Here is a 15,102-nt window from a genome sequence, read left to right as displayed (position 1 = left end):
GAACTGGCTGATGAAAGCCAGATAAAAATGCTATTATATTGCACCTGCAGAGTGTGTAGAAGCAACTGATTATTTTGTCTCCCCACTGATTTGGTCAGACCGCCAGGGTTGGAATGTGCTTCTTGTAACAGAACAGCGGCGACGGGTCGAGTGACAGGTCCCAGAGGCAGCTGCCCCTGCCACGGAAAGATTTTACACATCGGTGAACTTTATTAACATGGCAAATGACTGATAACTTGGTAGAGCGCCTGATCCCGATGTGCATTTCCGCATGTTGGATTTATTCCATCTAACAATGAGACGACTTCTCTTCGGATGTCATCACCTGCCGTTTCCTTCATTCCAATCACTCAGAGGTTCCATCTTCATTAAATTTCCGACCTGCTCTTCAGGTCTGTATGCGATGCTAGAACAGAGGTGAGTTGTTTATAGAACAAATTAATTTTGAGTCTGGCAGTCCTTAATTTCTGCCGCAATGAATTCCACTGCCCATGACAGGTTCACGATCATTGAACTGTGTCAGTGATAATGCTTTTAAGGCTGCGTTTTCCGTCTTGTAAATCAAACCTGGCGACTGAGGAGCCGTTCATATGTCGCGTCTAAAAACCCGTGGAAAACGCCGGCTGCTAAGCAATAATGACCCGCGTTCTCCATGAATACGACGAAGCAACGGATAAATTGATCTCCAGCCTTTGCATTAGGTCTATGTCACACCGACAAACATCACACTGACTTTGTTTTCAGTTTGCACCATCTTCCCATAGTTAGTTTGGTGCTTAGTTAATTTGACCATTCTGTTCAGCTGTGCACACCTCATTATATTCAGTATTTAAATTCATGCCTTCAACCCTGAGGTCAAGCCTTTAAATTCAACCCTTAGCTGTTGGGTTTTGTTTGTGGCTATGCATTGGTAGCTTATCTCTCTGTTTGGATCATATTGTGTGAATTTATTAAATACTATTTGGATTTATCTTTGTATTCCTGAATGTGCTTTGTGGAAATTCTGCAAGCTATTACACAGATGCAGAGTGTAAAATCCCCTGGTCCAGATGCCTTTCCCACAGAGTTTTAAAAAAAGTTTTCTCTCCAGCTTTCCCTACTTCTCTCGGTCTTTGAAGAATCCCTTAATAATGGTGATCTTCCTCCTTCGATGCATCAGGCATCCATCTCACTGATTTTGAAACCTAATAATAAAAAAATTAAAAAAACTAGATTGTGGGTCTTATCATCCAATTTCCCTTCTTAACGTAGATGTGAAAATCCTGGCTAATATTCTCTCTCTAAGGTCGGAAACTGTTATTCAGGAAATCATACATCCGGACCAAACTGGATTTATAAAAAATAGACAAGGCTTTTTTAACTTTAGAAGGCTGATGAACATAATTAATACCTCGTCATTCTATACCAGAGGCCCTGGTCTCTCTTGATGCAGAGAAGGCTTTCGACCATGTGGAGTGTAACCATGTTACAGTAGCCTAACACAGAAACATGTAGATCTCTTCAAGCAAAACTTTATTCCAGTCTTGGAGAGAACAAAAGAGGATCTAGCTAGGTGGACAACTCACCCACTCTCACTTGTAAGTAGAATTAATGGCATATAAATTAATTTTTTACCCAAATTTATTTTCTTATTTCAAAATATTCCAGTATTTATACCAAAAGCATTCTTTAAGTCACTAAATCAAGTGATTTCTTATTCAAGTGATTTTCCTACAAGTAGCCCTGTATGTAACCCTTCCTCTACATTAGATCCTTGCTGTTTTTGTCGTCTCTGTCACCCCTGATTGATTAAGAAACAGAGAGTACATAACAAAGAAAAAAAAAATTATTTAGTTTTCCTGTGATTGTTTAAAAAGGTGCAAGTTGTTGTTGGTTTTTTACTTCTTCTTTTATTCTCTCTTAGTAATGCAAATTTTTGCTGTATTTTGTCTATATTGTTACCACACTGTATGCATATATTTAACACACACACACACACACACACACACACACACACACACACACACACACACACACACACACACACATATATATATATATATATATATATATATATATACATACATTTTTTATTTTTATTTATTTTTATTTATATTATTTTACTGTTATTATTTTGTAATATACTAGTATGGTTTGGAGCATGCATTTATATTCCTTTTCTTTTTCCCTCTTTTTCCCCTCTTATTTTGTAACTGACTCAGAGAGTAAGGAATGCTTTGCTTTTGTTGAATTTCAGCTGGATTTCTTGGCTAATATGTTGAAACAAATAATGTATTTTCTTTCTTTTTGTAACTCTCTGATTGAAAAGCATCAATAAAAAGAGTTAAAGTAGAATCTCGTTGAAAGTAGTAGGTCATCCTGGTCCTTTTTGCCTACTCTTTTATGAGTACTGAATTCGGACATACTTATTTTGTCACATACCGTTTTTCATCTACTATTTGTGAAGTAGGCCTATGCGATTTCAGAGACAGCCATTATTTACAACATTATTACCTGTAATCCAAAGCCTCTGCAAACGGTCCTGTTCATGGCAGTCTGGAGTCATGCAGCCATGTGCTGAACAGCTTGGCAGGAAAGAAACTTGGGAAAGGCACGTTAGTAAAAGGCATTTTTCGTGACCTACGATAGCAAAAAAGTGCCTAATCCATGTCACCAATTTGAAGTGTCTATCAGAAGTTAGTAAGCAGCAGAGGCCAAGAGACAGAAGTAGTGAACTTCATCCATCTTGTTTACTCTTCACTTTCGTTCTCACACACATTACATCATTACACAACACTTTTCAAAATAGTAGTCAACACAATTTCACTTATGAACACAACAATCAAGACTGAATCTGATATCGTTTCTCATAGCCAGCCACAAGGTTCATACTTCATACGCTCCTGGGGCATATGGAATCCGCAGCTGCGGTCACGCCGCTCAGATTGCCTCAAATGAGACCGCTTCAGCACTGGTTATACAGCCAAGTCCCGAGATGGGCATGGCACCATGGCACACACCGGGTCGCAATCACACCAGCCTGTCACCAAATATTCAGCCCTCAGACCTTGCTTTTCTATAGGCAGGAGTTCCCCCAGAACAAGTGTCCAAACTTGTTGTTGTTGCAACAGATGCCTCCACCACTGGCTGGGGTGCTGTGTGCAACCTGGACTGCAGTGGGATATCAATTGCTTTGAGTTGCTGACAGTATTCCTAGCCCTACGCTGGTTCCAAACGTTGCCAGACAAGCATGTACTGGTCCTGACGGACAACACATCGACCATTGTGTACATCAACCGTCAGGTTGGTCTATGCTCCCGTCGCATAGTGCAACTCGCCAAGAAGCGATTTAGGTCGTACCATTCACATTCCAGGTGAGCTCAATCGTACAGCTGATGCGCTCTCACAACAGCTCACACTCCCAGGAGAGTCACTGCCAGTTGTTTTACTCCCTCACTGAGGGGAACTATGGCATGGATGCACTGGGACACAGCTGGCACCAGGGCCTACGCAAGTATGCGTTTCCCCCAGTGAGCCTGCTCACACAGACACTGTGCAAGGTCAGGGAGGATGAGGACCAGGACCTGGCTCCCAGAACTGATGTTCCTCATGACAGCCCCCCCCCCCCTGGCGGATTCCCCTGAGGAAGGACCTGCTTTCTCAGGGACAGGACATCACATGGCAGGACTTAATTGGTCTACCCTCGGGGGTGGTAGACACGATCACTTAAGCTAGAGCCCCCTCTACGAAGTGAGCTTATGCTTTGAAGGGGAGCCTGTTTGTTGATTGGTGGTGTTCTCACCAAGAAGACCCCTGTAAACAGTGTATAACTGTATAATCTGCTGACCCTGTTCAGAAACTCTCAGTAGCGGCGTTCATTTCAACCCGGAGTCGGACAATAATGCCCACAGAGCCAGAGAATATATGCTGTATGGAGATAGAACAGGCATAGTTTAGTTTAATTACGACAAAATTTAGTTTAGTCATCTGTTTTTATCCACTATTAGTACAAGCCTGCTGTAGTGGACCCCATCCGAATGATGACCAAAATATACTGATGAGTTTAATGAAGTTTATTGTACATCACACAAAAGATGAAGTGTCAGTTTTACTCCAGAATATCACCGTAAGAGCTGAATAAACAGTATAAGAAGTGCACCTTAAAGTCTTATCCATAAACTCTTTCTCTCCCTTTCATTACTGCCGTGACCAGTATCACTCCGGAGACTGTAAGCTGGATCACGAATAGTTGGTACAGATCCATCCTCGAGTAACAACGGGAGTAAATGACGACTGCTATGTTCATTCTTACATCTTATAACAAAAGACCTCAATCGCTTAGAAGATATTCTTATCTACACCTGCTCCGGCATCGAAACAATGGCGGACTGTGTACAGCTCACTCAGGGTGGGTCTATGCCTAAAAATGCCTGCAAAGTCCTGGGTGGATTTTTTATCATTATAGGGTGGTTGTGTACACACACTGCCAACACACATTTATGTTCAAACACCATGTAAAAGTGAATTTTTGTATAATAGGTGCCCTTTAACTCTGAAACATGAAATGTGGAGTTATCTGCTTTTGCCAAAAAACGAATGTTGGAGTTATCTGTCTTTGCTAAAAAATAAAATATAAAAACTTTTAATATATAAAAAAACATACTTTCAATTAACTTAAATTTTGGAAGTTACCTGTATTTTTTTTGTTGTTATTATTATTTAATCAAAACGTCTAGGTTACGACTGTAACCTCTGTTCCCTGAGAACAGGGAACAAGACACTGCGTCGAAACCCATTGGGGAATGCCTGACAGGTGTCTGAAACTGCTATCAAATCACGACAATCCTATTGACCTGCGATAGCCCATGATGTAATCATCGTGCGACCCGGACGTATAAAAGGGGCCTGCTCAAGGGCCTGGAACCACAGCTTTAAATTATAAGGGAATGTGGCTAGGTAACCCGAAGGAGCCCCAGCCAATCACTATTCAGGGGAACATGCTCACCCGAAATGCCACACGGAAGCCCTGACCTGGCGTCACTTACATTGGATACTTCAGCCTGGCCAACTTCCTGTCTGTCCAAACAGAGCCTCTGGACACTTGCCTTTAGATAAGGTATCCAACTCGAGGGACTGCAAAGCTGACAGTTAACCACTCGGCCAAGATCTCAGAGACGGGGTATCCCGGAGAGCATGACTCAGCATAGCGCTTACAACCCTTGCCAGCGAGGGGAGTTTCTCTGCTCGATCCACGGATCTACCCAGCGTTTGTGTTTCAAAACACTGAGGAGGTCTGAGAAGGCCTAAGGGCTGATCTAATTGGGAGGCCTCACGAGAGGCCTACGACCGTCTGACCACCATATGTGGGAATTCGCCTTCAGGGAGGCCTAGTGAGGCCTACTACCTGATAACCACCATATGTGGGAACTCACCTTCAGGGAGGCCTGGTGAGGCCTACTACCTGATAACCACCCTATGTGGAAACTCCCCTTTAGGGAGGCCTGAAGAGGCCTACTACCTGATAGCAAGCTAAATAACTGGTTGCTATGAACCCTGAATCCGTGTGTTAGTCCCAGGGCGGCCTGCTAAGGCCATCCAGTCGGCCTCCTGAAAGTCTTCTTATGTAAGAAACTAACTGCCATGAACCAGAGAGGTTGGGGACTGAGCTACATGGTGGCCTGACAAGGCCAACCACCTAACCGTGGTCAAACCTATCGTAATTGGGGCTCGCCTCCAGAGAGGCCCACTGAGGCCAATTGTCTGATTGGCCAGTGAAATAACAGTCGAGCTGTATCAGGGGAGTACCACCACCTAATCCTGAGATTCAACATGATTCGGGCCTACCAGTGGCTCTAGGGGTAACAGAACCGTATCTGTGCCTAGCCTAGGGAAGTGGGGCTTGATTGCATGCCACCTACCTACAACCCATCGCTCGAGCAGGTAGCTCAGCGAGCTGAGTGGTGCCTATTCTGGCGGCCTGGGTCCATATACTAGTTCTGCACGGCGGGGTCGGGCAAACAACAACTTCTGGGCCCTAATATCCAAGTTTACTTTACCTTACCTTAATGTACAATAACATGACCCCATAACTCTACACAGGGAACAAAAGGTCTGTAGAGAAATATATTTTAGTGTTAGTTGCACACAAAACATTTTTTCTTAAAGAAGACCACTCAGGTCACCTGCGGCGTGCAGAGTGAAGACTCACCAGACGGTTCTCTACGAACATGGGGTCTACCACTTTACATGCCTGAAAGAGGCGCTCTTACTAACCAAGCCGAGGCGGGCCATCAGAACATCATTCTCATCATGGGCCCAGCCCCAGGCCTGATGTAAGAAACACCTGGGGATTCAGGAAGAGAGGAGAGGGCTGAGATGTAACACGCCCTCTGGGTAGATGATTCATCACCGACGCTGCGTGCGTTTGTGCTGGATCACATCCCTCAGGTCTCTCTTCTTGCGGGAGTCACGCCTCTTCTGCGACCTGCTCCTCCATGAAGGGGGCGCATGAGAGGCGACACTGGCTCTCTGGCCTTGTCTACGATCCTCGGACTGTGAAGGGCCAGGCCCTCCCACCTGTCTGGGTGTGGATCCGGATCTCAGCGGTATGCAAGTCCTGAAAGCAGCTGAGTGTGCATTTGCCTCCCTGAACTTTACAACCACTGCCTCCACGGAGGTGCCAAAAAGTTCAGAGGGCGAAACCGGCGAGTCGAGGAGAAAGGCCTACTCTTTCTCCCTGATGTCAGCCAGGTTTAACCACAGATGTCTCTCCGTGGCCACCATTGCCGCCATTGACCGACCAATCGCGGCAGCAGTATGTTTAGTGGCCCGGAGAGCAAGATCTGTGGTGCGGCGTAGCTCAGCAACCGCCTCATGGGTCATCCCTGCCTCCTGGTCGAGATCCCTCAGCAGGTCGGCCTGGTATGCCTGCAACACCGCCATGGTGTGCAGGGCAGCACCGGCCTGACCCGCTGCTGTGTATGCTCTGTCATTCAAACGTGCTGTGGTCTTCAGCGGTTTGGATGGCAGGGTTGGATCTCTCAGTGTCGACGTCCGCCCAGACACAAGATAGTTTGCAAACGTCTCGTCAATAGGCAGCATCGACACAAACCCATGCTCTCCGATCCCCTCAACATCAGCGAAACTAGCCCGCTGATGTTGGTGGATCCTGGCAGAGTATGGGTTCTTCCATGCCCTCTCGATCTCCGTGTGAAGATCAGGAAGGAATGTAAGGTCTCTCCCCTAACGCGCTGCTACGGCAGCTGCAGCCTGCCAGCGGCGCGTTCCATAACATCCACCAGCTCAGCATACACGGGGCAGGGTGGCTGAGAGGGTTCAGGATCCACCTGATTTATCACCCTCATCAGCCATCTCCCGCTCGTCCTGAAGAGCACTCGCTGCAGGAACAGTAGGAGAATAGTCTTCCTCATCCACCTGCAACTCACCCTCATCAGCCGCCGAATCGTCTGAGAGGTTTACACCCCTCTCAAGGCGATCGGCAAGGCCTTCTGAGAACCCCATGATGCAAGTCGCCGCTCTGCCTCAGCACGAGCGGGACCTGAACCACGAGGTCTTTTTTTTATGCTGAGCCCTCCTCACTCGAGAAGTTCTCCATGAACATGGGGTCTACCACTTTACATGCCTGAAAGAGGCGCTCTTACTAACCAAGCCGAGGCGGGCCATCAGAACATCATTCTCTTCATGGGCCCAGCCCCAGGCCTGATGTAAGAAATGCCTGGGGATTCGGGAAGAGCAAGATCTGTGGTGCTGCGTAGCTCAGCCATCAGGACGAAAAAGGGTGAATGTCATGTTTGCAAGGCGCCCCTTTTATACTTCCGGGTCGCACGATGATGAGAGACCATCTTGGGCTGTTGCAGGTCAATAGGACGCGCTGTGATTCGATAGCAGTGTCAGACACCTGTCAAACCTGAGGCGTTCCCCAATGTGTTTCGATGTAGTGCGAGTTCCCTTTCGAAAGGGAACAACCCAACTGCAGTTTGATTGATATTACTTGGAATGCACAGTAAAAAAAACATGATTTTTCATGATTTCATGCCCGCGCTATGCTGGGGGCATTCCCCAACGTGTCGTATCGTCGCAGTGTCTCGTTCTACAGTCGTAATCCAAGACGTTTTTTTTTTTTTGTTATCAGGTATGCAGAGAAGTTGAGATGAGTCAGAAAGATTATCTATAAAGCAATCTTTGGTGGTAGAATAGATAGTTCTTCCATATTTGTAACATATTTGTATTGCTTTTTCGTGTAACATACACACATTTCATAGCATTGTTTTTCAGAAATTGGGGAATTACAGTTTTCTCTATTGCCTAAACACATTTCTTGAAATTATGCCTCCTTTTCTAAACACAAATCCATAACTTCTCACCCAATTCCCCAAACTTTCTATTTTCAGGTCAAATTGAAGCACTCCACTCAAAACCATCCAGTCTTTCTGGAAAACCAAACTTTGCCCCCAAACATGACACACAAGACCTCAAAAACACACACTACAACATAGTCTTACACATTGGTGAGATCAATTCAAAACAATACTACAAAAAACGGTAACAAGTTATGTTGCTTGTGGTTCTCCCCCTCAAAAACCTTTTCACGTTTGCACATATTTTAGGCCTATTACTTAAAGGTGCATTGTGTAATATTAAGGAGGATAGGTTGACAGAAATACAATATCATATACATAACTATGTTTTCAGTGGTGTATAAAGACCTTACGTAATAAACCATTTCTATCTACATACACCGCGGGTCCCCTTACATTGAAATGCGGCGCCATGTTTCTACAGTAGCCCTAAACGGACAAACGCATTTCGTGTTCTTCGTGCAAAGAAGCTAGCTAAAGTCAGTGAATAAAACACTGACACAATGATGAACACGTAACAATAATATTCGCAATAACACATAATTTTACTGAATAATTAAGTAAACCTAATGTAACCCGTATTTAGTTGGGACTTTTATGTTGGCGGGCCTGCAAACTCCCAACTTCCTCAAAGTGACTGGTTGCTGAGTTCACTTCCTCTGTGTCTCCACTGTGGCTGTGGCATGGTTTGTTTGGCATCCCCAAGCAAACCTAAAAAAGTGATTCAACTTTAGTGATAATAGTGATTCAAGCTATGAATACTCGTTGCTGCTGCTTTCTAATCAGAGCCTTTGTCTGATTTCACTCTGTTTAAAACGTCGGGTCACGCCTGGAGACCTTGCGTTGGTCATTTCAATTACAAAGGTAAACTTTTTACTTGTTATACTACGAAGGCATTGATTTGATGTTAGCATGGGTGCTAATTTAGAACATGATTGCTGTTTTGAGTGTGTGCTGTTACTATTGTGACTACCACTGAAATGGCTATATGTTTTGTTAGTCATTTAAGCTTATCGATTTTAACGTAGCTACGTAATTTTCTTTTTGATATTGCGCAATATTTTTCACAAATACCAAACTCTGCTTTAGTGTTTTGGGTAATTTAGAGATTAACATTTTTGGTTAATGGAATCTGAAGGTGCACTTTGCATTGTTATTTTGAATGTTAATTTTGAGTACATGTTTTGATTCTGAAAATGACATTTAGATTAGTTGACTATGAAATTTAAGTTATGGTGAAATTTCATGTAGCATGAGATTAATTACTTTATTATACTTATTTCACATAAGTATAATACAATTACTGCATAATTTAGATGTATTTTTGATTGCTATATTAAAGATATTTATTTTTTGAAATGCCTTGCATTAAGCGGGTATGATTATGCATATATTGAATTACTTTAGTATTTGTTATGGTTATTTTATTTTTGAATGGAATTCTTAATTTGTATTTTTGGCCTTCTTAGGTCAGGTTTTTTTCCTGGATTAACAAATCTCCATTCTCCAATTATGGACTCTTGAACTCTCGACCCGTCCTAATTCAAGGACTCTGATCGAGATGGCGAGCTAAGAGAACTTGGATTAAGAGAACTTGGATATATATGTGGTAGGGTAACCGAACCACACATTCACTGCGACTGAACACTTCCCTATCTGGATTATCGATTGCTCAATTCGTAATTAATTGACATTTCACTAGACCTGGTCCCGGCCGTGGAACACATTGTGTCGGGTTAAGTCTTTGTTTCTTTCTGTTTTTTTTCCCAAATCATTGGCAGCGCACTAATCTGCCATTGAACTGAACTGTAAGTCGGATTGTTTTGTATGTGTCATTGAAGTTATTTTGTTATGTTGTTTATGTATTGTTTATGTTGGTTATGTTTTGTTATCTACTGAATACATACACTCATACTAAAATCTAAAATCTATGGCTCCAGTGTACTCATTCACAACCCAGGCTCCGTGACGAACCATCTTCTGTTGCCAGGGGCATCCGCAGTCAATTGCCTAGCTTATATACGTTACATCTTTGGCGAGCCAGCCAGGAGCCTGATATTGTGAATGTCTGTACTTGTGTCATTGTGTAAATTTCAGTTTAATGCGTAAGAACAATAGTAGTCAGGTGGGAATATGGATATCTTTAAGAAAACTGGTGTCAATATAGCTAATTCTGTCATTGTTAGTGGTGTGACAAACACCGAAGCAGATGACGAAATTATTGATCACTTGCGTAGCTACGGTGAAATTAAACAGTCGTTTACCGTTACCGAACGTGAGAGTCCACTTTACAAAAACCTGACCGTTGAATTTGTTAATGCAGCAGCTTTAGCACAGCTAGAACCGAAATTGCCTTATACTTTTTCAGCTCAATCTGCTGATTTTGTTATTAAATTACTCAGGAGTGAGTATGCTGCCGCAGGCACAGTGGAGGCCACCCCGTCTCCTGATTACCTGCAAGAATTGAAACGTATCTCCCGACAGAGTGGCCAGTCATTCGACAACGTTCTGAAAGGAATGTTTGACCAAATAAGTTCTCATTTGGGAATAGCAGCCACAGGGGGTAGAGAGGAAGATGATGATGAGGATGAGGATGATGTAGATGACGATGAGGATGAGGATGATGTAGATGACACTGAAGTGAAGAAGGAAAAGGACACTGTTGAGGTGCTTGGAACTGCTACAGAGACCGATCAACGGCAGTCATTTACTTTTCCCTTAACACATGGGAGTCGTTCCTCGGTTGCACAGCAAAGACCTCGACCTCGACCAACCCCAGCTAGGGACGTTGGACCAAGAATTCCACTTTCTGGCAATGAACTGAATCCTCCTGAGGTCCAAAAGGTGGTAGTTGAACACATTGTGCGCAGAGACGATGTTAACTTCCAGCCCATGTCCTCATTCCGACTACGCACTTTCTCAGGAAAACTTCCAAAACCACAGCATGAAGTAAATTACGAGTCCTGGAGGTCACAAATTGAACTTTTGAATGCAGATCCAAGTCTAGCACCAGTACACATCACGAGGCGCATACTGGAAAGTTTACTCCCTCCAGCTGCAGACCTGGTCAAAAGTTTTGGACCCAATGTTCTGCCTGCTACCTTTCTGCATGTGCTTGACTCCGCTTATGCCACAGTTGAAGATGGGGAGGAGCTGTTTGCCAAATATCTGAATATTCTTCAAGACCAGGGAGAACAACCATCTTCATACCTTCAGAGACTCCAGCTCGCTCTTGGTAGTGTGGTAAAGCGTGGTGGTATTCCAGCTGCTGAATTTGACAGATACTTGCTGAAGCAATTTTGCAGAGGGTGCTGGGACAATGGCGTGATAAACAAGTTGCAGCTGGAACAGAAAAGAGACCAACCACCTCCCTTCTCAGAGCTGTTGTTTCTGCTTAGAACTGAAGAAAACAGGCAGTTGGCAAAAGAGACACTAATGAAGAAGCATGTTCCGTCAGTGAGGCATCATGCAAAACTGCAAGCTCATAGCACTAGTGCATGTGCATGTGATCATACCTCAGACACAAGCGCTATTGAAGAACTGAAAAAACAGATGTTGCGACTGCAGAGTCAGATGTCCGCCTTGTTGACTCAAAACTCTGCTAAATCAGACAACCAGTTAAACAAAAAGAACCCAAAACTTGGTCAAGGAATCAACAGGCCAAAGTCTTGGTTTTGTTTCCACTGCGGGCAGGATGGTCACATAGCCCCCAACTGTTCCAGTCAGCCAAATCCCAGTCTGGTGGAAGAGAAACGCCGCCAGCTTAAATGCAAGCAGCAATCCTGGGAAAAGCGGAAGCCATCAAACTAGAGGCAGCTTCTGCCGAGGGACAAGCAGGAGCTGCAACCGATGAATGTCCCCACGCTGAGTATTCATCACCTCGTTGGCCATTGCCAAAGGGGTTGGTGGGTACGAGAAGCACCGGCGAGGTTAAGGTTAAAGGGACCACCTTTCATTGCCTATTTGACACGGGGTCCCAAGTCACTACAGTTTCACATTCTTTTTACAACACCTACCTCTCAGACCACGAAATAAAGCCGTTGAATAATCTGTTAGAGGTAGAGGGCGCCAATGGACAATGTGTGCCTTACATCGGGTATGTGGAACTCTGTTTGACTTTCCCACCTGAGTTCATAGGGGAAGAGATGGACATTGATACACTTGCTTTGGTAGTACCAGACCTGCGAACGACACAGCCCCCTGTTCTGATTGGCACCAACACTCTAGATGTCGTCTACGACCAGCACTATCTGTCACGCTCTGAGTTCCATCCTGTGCCTTTTGGATATAAGGCGGTGCACAAGATTCTGGAGATAAGACGCAAGCTAACAACCGATGATTATCATGGCGTTTTGAAGATGCTGTCCACCACCCCACAGACCATTCCTGCACGGAAGACTGTTGTGCTGGATGCATATGCCATTTGTCCATTTCTGCAAGGTGAGAAAGAAGTGCTCATCCAACATCCAACTTCTTTCTCTCTACCGGGTGGTTTGATGGTAAAATCTAGTCTTGTCGACCTACCTCCAGTCCAACCTGTTCATTTGCCAGTAGTAATCGCCAACGAATCGGACCACGACATTATGATTCCTACCAGAGTAGCCATCGCAGAGTTAAGTGCCATCGAGACCATCCTTCAAAAAGAACAAAGTGTGTGTCAACCTTCCCATTTTACAGAGCCAATTCCGACCAAGCTGAACTACAAATTCGGAGAGTCGCCGCTCTCTACTGAATGGAAGCAACGTGTAACAGCAATGCTCGACAGTATGCCTGAGGTGTTTGCAAAGCATGAATTCGATTTTGGTCGCACGGACAAGGTTAAGCATGACATCAAGCTTTCCAATCCAACTGCTTTCAAGCAACGACCAAGACCGATACACCCTCAAGATGTGGATGCTGTACGTAAGCACATTCAAGAACTATTGCACTCTGGTGTTATACGCGAATCTAACTCACCCTTTGCTTCCCCAATAGTTGTGGTGCGGAAGAAAAATGGTACAATACGGCTCTGTATCGATTATCGACGGTTGAATGCACAGACAATAAAGGATGCGTATGCACTGCCGAAGCTGGAAGACACATTTTCAGCACTCGCTGGCTCCACATGGTTCTCTACACTGGACTTGAAATCTGGGTACTATCAGATAGAGATGGAGGAATGCGACAAGAGCAAGACAGCATTCGTATGTCCACTTGGATTTTATGAATTCAACCGTATGCCTCAAGGGGTGACGAATGCCCCAAGCACCTTCCAACGCCTCATGGAGCGGTGCATGGGGGATTTGAATTTGAAAGAAGCGCTGGTGTTCATTGATGATCTGCTCGTGTTTGCACCAACACTGGAAGAGCACGAGCAACGTCTGATGAAAGTGCTTCAACGCCTGAAAGAGTTCGGACTGAAGTTATCCGTTGAAAAATGTGTCTTCTTCCAAACATCAGTTCACTACCTTGGGCATGTCGTTTCCAGCGATGGTGTGAAAACCGATCCTGACAAGATTGCCACATTAACGTCTTGGCCTGTTCCTCAAAACCTCAAAGAACTTAGATCATTCCTTGGTTTTGCAGGGTACTACCGGCGGTTTGTGCAGGGGTATTCTTCCATCGCCAGACCCCTCAATGATTTAACTTCTGGATATCCACCCAGCCAGAAAAAGTCCAGGCAGGTGGGGAAATCGCAACAGTATCTGAATCCAAAAGAACTTTTTGCTGACCGTTGGACCCCTGCTTGCCAGCAAGCCTTCGAGGAGATAATCGAGAAGCTCACGACTGCCCCGGTCCTTGCCTTTGCCGATCCAAGGAAACCCTACATCTTGCATACAGATGCAAGCTCTACAGGTCTTGGTGCGGTATTGTATCAAGAGCACAATGGACGAAACCGGGTGGTTGCATACGCTAGTAGAGGCCTGTCACGCAGTGAAAGCAGATACTCCGCACATAAACTTGAGTTTTTGGCGCTCAAATGGGCGGTTACGGAGAAATACACTGACTATTTGTACGGTTCGGATTTCACTGTAGTCACTGATAGCAATCCATTAACGTATTTGTTGACTTCTGCAAAACTGGATGCTACCAGCTACAGATGGCTCTCCGCCCTCTCGACTTTTACATTCAAGATTGTCTATCGAGCCGGGAAGTTGAATGCTGATGCTGACGGACTCTCCCGGCGACCTCATACTGGGCTATCAGAGGATGCCCTATCTCAGAAGGAGAGAGAGAGAATACTGAAATTCACAGAACAACACCTTGAGGATCCATTCTGTGTTTCTATTGACCAGCATTCAGTCCAAGCTGTATGTGACAGACAACTGGTGTACAGCGCACCCAATCGAGACCAAGTTGCTGCTCTTGTGCAAACGCTCTCTACTACCGCTGACAGCCTGCCAGACAGTTTTGTAAATGATCTGCAGTTCTCTTCACCCGTGGTGCCACACCTTGCTGATGTTGAGATCGCTGCCAAACAAAGAGCCGATCCAGTCCTTCAGCACATCATTGTTCAGTTGGAGAAAGGAGAAACTCCACCGCCATCCCTGAGGGAACAGCTCCCCGATCTGCCATTACTCCTGCGAGAGCTTACACGTCTGGAGCTCCATAATAATGTTCTCGTCAGGAGGAGGCATATCGGAGGTGAGCCCACTTACCAACTTGTCCTTCCAGAGGAGTATCGGCCTGATGTCTTCTTCCAGCTTCACAATCAGATGGGCCATTTGGGTACAGAGAGAACACTGGATCTTGTCAGATCCCGGTT

General features: G+C 44.8%; 1 protein-coding gene across 1 annotated transcript in view; it reads left to right on the top strand.

The window, feature by feature from the left end:
- Positions 1-271: 271 nt before the first annotated feature.
- Positions 272-15,102, top strand: part of rmdn2 (regulator of microtubule dynamics 2) — a gene marked incomplete at its 5' end in the record, with an annotated part of 127,823 nt that continues 112,992 nt past the window's right edge. Inside the window, one exon of the mRNA XM_082154580.1 lies at positions 272-417. Coding sequence (XP_082010706.1) covers positions 272-417 — 146 coding nt within the window. The remainder of the gene's footprint in view (positions 418-15,102) is intronic.

The sequence above is a fragment of the Leuciscus leuciscus genome (assembly GCF_965113295.1).
Source record: "Leuciscus leuciscus genome assembly, chromosome: 22".
Classification (NCBI taxonomy): Eukaryota; Metazoa; Chordata; class Actinopteri; order Cypriniformes; family Leuciscidae; genus Leuciscus; species Leuciscus leuciscus.
The sequence above is the reverse complement of the archived record's forward strand: the minus strand, read 5'-3'. Positions and strand labels throughout refer to the sequence as shown.